The following is a 3,256-nucleotide window of genomic DNA, read 5'->3' as shown; positions in this document are numbered from 1 at the left end:
TTTTCAAGAAACCTTATTACAACGACTTTTCCTCAAGGTTTCTTACTAGTACTTCCTCTTATTTGACATTAACAGAGGTCTGATTTGAATCGAAGAAATTCAAAATGTTCAGTGCAGTAGGTTCCCCAAAACCAATTCATGGGTACCAAAGACGTCACTTCCGCTATGCTCGCCGCCATGTTTGTGTCCGATATGACAACAGACACAGCGCATCTCAATGAGATTTAATAATAAATTGAAATAAGAAATTACTTTTTACTACTACTTCCCACACTGTGTATTTGACTTGATTGTATGTTTAGGACAAAAAGTGTAAATTGTTGTGAACGTAGTCGCTCGATGAAGGCTTTAAGACCTTGAAGAATCCTCTGCCGGCTGGTCACTAACTTACTTCACAGCGACCGGGACTCGCGCTGACGGCACTAATTCCCACAGTCCGCGCTTAGATGTCGGCAAATTAGTTTTGGTGAATGCAAAAAAATGAGATTATTGAGCATAAGCGCAACATCCAGCAAGCCAAGAAAACATAAAATATACCTGAGGGAAGACGTCTTTCACGTCTTGTGTATTCCTAAAACTGGATCTCATTATTGAAGCACAAATTCAAGCACCAAAAGCATGAGATTTCTTTATTTAAAATATGCATTTTTATTCATTCAAGCTATATGGCTGCAATAACATTTTAGTTTAATTTAGTTTATTACACCACTTGTGCAGCCAGTCACAATTCACAATGGTACCATTTACTTGGGACGATGGTTTGTGTGTAACTTGTGTGCCATTTTTGTATGACAAATCATTTTTAGAGTAATTGTACATAAATAGTTTTAGCAAAACAAATATGATTATTTTTGAGAACCCTTTTACATGTATATACTTTACTGCAGGCGTTGCAATGACGAACGCTATGTAGTACAATAGTTTAGCGTTTATTATTTAATTTTCATAATTCACTAAACACCGCATAATCTAAAACACCTTCAACTATAAAACACTCTTGCTCTTAAGCCAAATGAAAACAAATGATTTACGGCATCTGGATGTACTGTAAGTCACTATTCTCTGCATTAGCACTGTTTTGAACTTGCTCTTTGAATGCTTTCTTGTTTACTAAATCTTTGGACTTACGAGTTGATCGGTTCAAAATGATGTAATCGCAAAAAAATGTTTCTTTTGATTTTAAGGCATTATTTTCGTTATAATGTACTGATTCACAATCTTAGTCAATATTTAATTATTATTCCAGTACTCTTATTGTGCCGAAAAAAAAACCCTGCTTTGGAAAGCACCTGCGTGAATGACACGGTACGCTATATGCATACCGACCCACTTCGAGCACTGCTGAGATCTAATAAAACTGTTGTTAGTTTTTTTTTTCTGATGACTGTTTTTACAGCTAACTGAACAACATATCCCGGGCATATTGTATACTTGTTGTGAACAGTCTGGGAGTTTTGTTGATCTTCCTCTGGTAGTTGCGGCTGCTGTGACCATAGACTGAAACAGGTAGCGCGGACACAAAAATGGCGGCGATAAACTACAGTGACGTCACATGGAACCTATGGATACTGAATACTGCTTGAATAGAGAATTTTCAGAAGTTCGGATCCTGTGCCACTCGTGTGCTGGAAACTCGTTACAGTGCTGCGGCGCCCCCTAGCGGACATGCGCAAGCGCGCACACGACTGCTGTCACGATCACCCAGATCATGTGACAAAGACCCGGAAGCGCAAATAATTCAAGATGTCGCAGCACGGAATAATGAGCTACTGAGTTTCTATCTTTCTTCTTTTTTTGTCCATAAATATAAATACAAGATGCAAAATTCCGACAAAACAGCTGTGGGCGCCATGCCTGCAAACGCGCCTGACTTCAGAGGGTAAGATATTACAAATGATGTGGCTATTCTGCTCTGAATGCACGTGACCTCCCTCACATCAAAATCACAATGACTAAGAGATTCAATTGAAATAGTCTATTAATTCACATCGTTGTTGTATTTCAGAGTATTTATAATTCATATTTCGACTAGTTTAATTTGTCTAATCTTTTAATATCGTCTCTTTCTTCCTTGCGTTAATTCAGGAATGACGGGTCTCTCGTCTCTGTGCTGAAGACACTATTGTTTTTCACTCTTCTGATGATAACTCTACCCATCGGACTGTATTTTGCATCAAAGTCTTATCTCTTCGAAGGTATTTTGTTTCCAATTTTCAATTTTTTGAAATAATAGCCTAATCATATTCGATTATTTATGTGTTACACTACAGACTAGTATGTGAAGTCATTAGTTCCTGATTTGCTTTAGTAACTCATGATTTCTTCACAGCCTCTCTGGGTTACTCCAGCAATGACAGCTACTTCTACGCTGCCATCGTTGCTGTGCTCGCCGTCCATGTGGTTCTGGCGCTTTTCGTTTATGTTGCATGGAATGAGGGATCACGTCAATGGAGAGAAGGAAAACAGGATTAAGTAAAACTATAGAAACTACAGGGAGAGATGGAAACACACACACAACACTCTGTCTTATTCATTCCTGAACCAGAATATCTTAATGGAGTGACACCGTCTGTGTGTGTGTTTACTTTTCTCCTCAATGTCTCAGCCTATCAGCAAGAAGATGCCTGATTTGTTCTTCATCTCACAGAATTGGTCTGGCTGGAGGTTTTTTCAGAAGGTGTTAGATGCTAATCTATGTTTTTGTGCAGGGTTAATACAGGACAGCAGAAAAGACTGTTCTCATGAAAGTTCATTGTTCCTGCAGTGTCCTATTCTGACCCATTTCAGTCTATTTTAATAGATGAATCCAATTCTGAACCTCAGGCCTTCTGTGTAATTTCAATGTCTTCCCTTGTATTTTTACACAAACACAGCAATTATGTAGACAGTTGGTTGTTTAAAACTAGTTTGTGTCTGTGATTAAGTTAAAAATAATTCCAAGGTGAATCATCTCATGCTGTTTTATTTATCAATTAAAGCTGTTCTCCGGAACTTCACTCTTTTTGAAGCCCAACGATTTTTGGAGTTCTTACTATACACTTTATAATTTATAAATATTGTTGAAAGTGACAGTTTTGAGTGGGGTCAGAGTTAGTACTAGTCAAAAGATTTTTTATGTTTTTAAAATATGTCTCTTCTGCTCACCAAGCCTGCATTTATTTGATCCAAAATACAGCCAAAGGATTAATATCGTGAAATAGTTTTACTATTTAAAATAACTGCTTTCTATTTGAATATATTTTAAAATGTAATTTAT

At 37.2% G+C, this 3,256-nt stretch overlaps 1 protein-coding gene across 1 annotated transcript; it reads left to right on the top strand.

Moving 5' to 3' along the window:
• Positions 1-1,720: 1,720 nt before the first annotated feature.
• On the top strand, positions 1,721-3,001 carry vma21 (vacuolar ATPase assembly factor VMA21). Its single transcript, XM_073840736.1, has 3 exons — positions 1,721-1,879; positions 2,086-2,195; positions 2,330-3,001. Exons 1-3 carry the CDS (start codon positions 1,818-1,820, stop codon positions 2,470-2,472), a joined length of 315 nt encoding a protein of 104 aa, XP_073696837.1. The 5' UTR covers positions 1,721-1,817; the 3' UTR covers positions 2,473-3,001.
• Positions 3,002-3,256: the final 255 nt, after the last annotated feature.

This window comes from Garra rufa, chromosome 5, assembly GCF_049309525.1.
Source record: "Garra rufa chromosome 5, GarRuf1.0, whole genome shotgun sequence".
NCBI classification, from domain to species: Eukaryota; Metazoa; Chordata; class Actinopteri; order Cypriniformes; family Cyprinidae; genus Garra; species Garra rufa.
The sequence above is the reverse complement of the archived record's forward strand: the minus strand, read 5'-3'. Positions and strand labels throughout refer to the sequence as shown.

What these genes read in the sequence shown, in the direction of transcription:
- vma21 (XM_073840736.1), top strand. Translation starts at nt 1,818, where the DNA reads ATGCAAAATTCCGACAAAACAGCTGTGGGCGCCATGCCTGCAAACGCG. An exon ending in AACGCGCCTGACTTCAGAGG is followed by an intron (nt 1,880 to 2,085) that starts GTAAGATATTAC and finishes GCGTTAATTCAG; the next exon opens with GAATGACGGGTCTCTCGTCT. An exon ending in AAAGTCTTATCTCTTCGAAG is followed by an intron (nt 2,196 to 2,329) that starts GTATTTTGTTTC and finishes ATTTCTTCACAG; the next exon opens with CCTCTCTGGGTTACTCCAGC.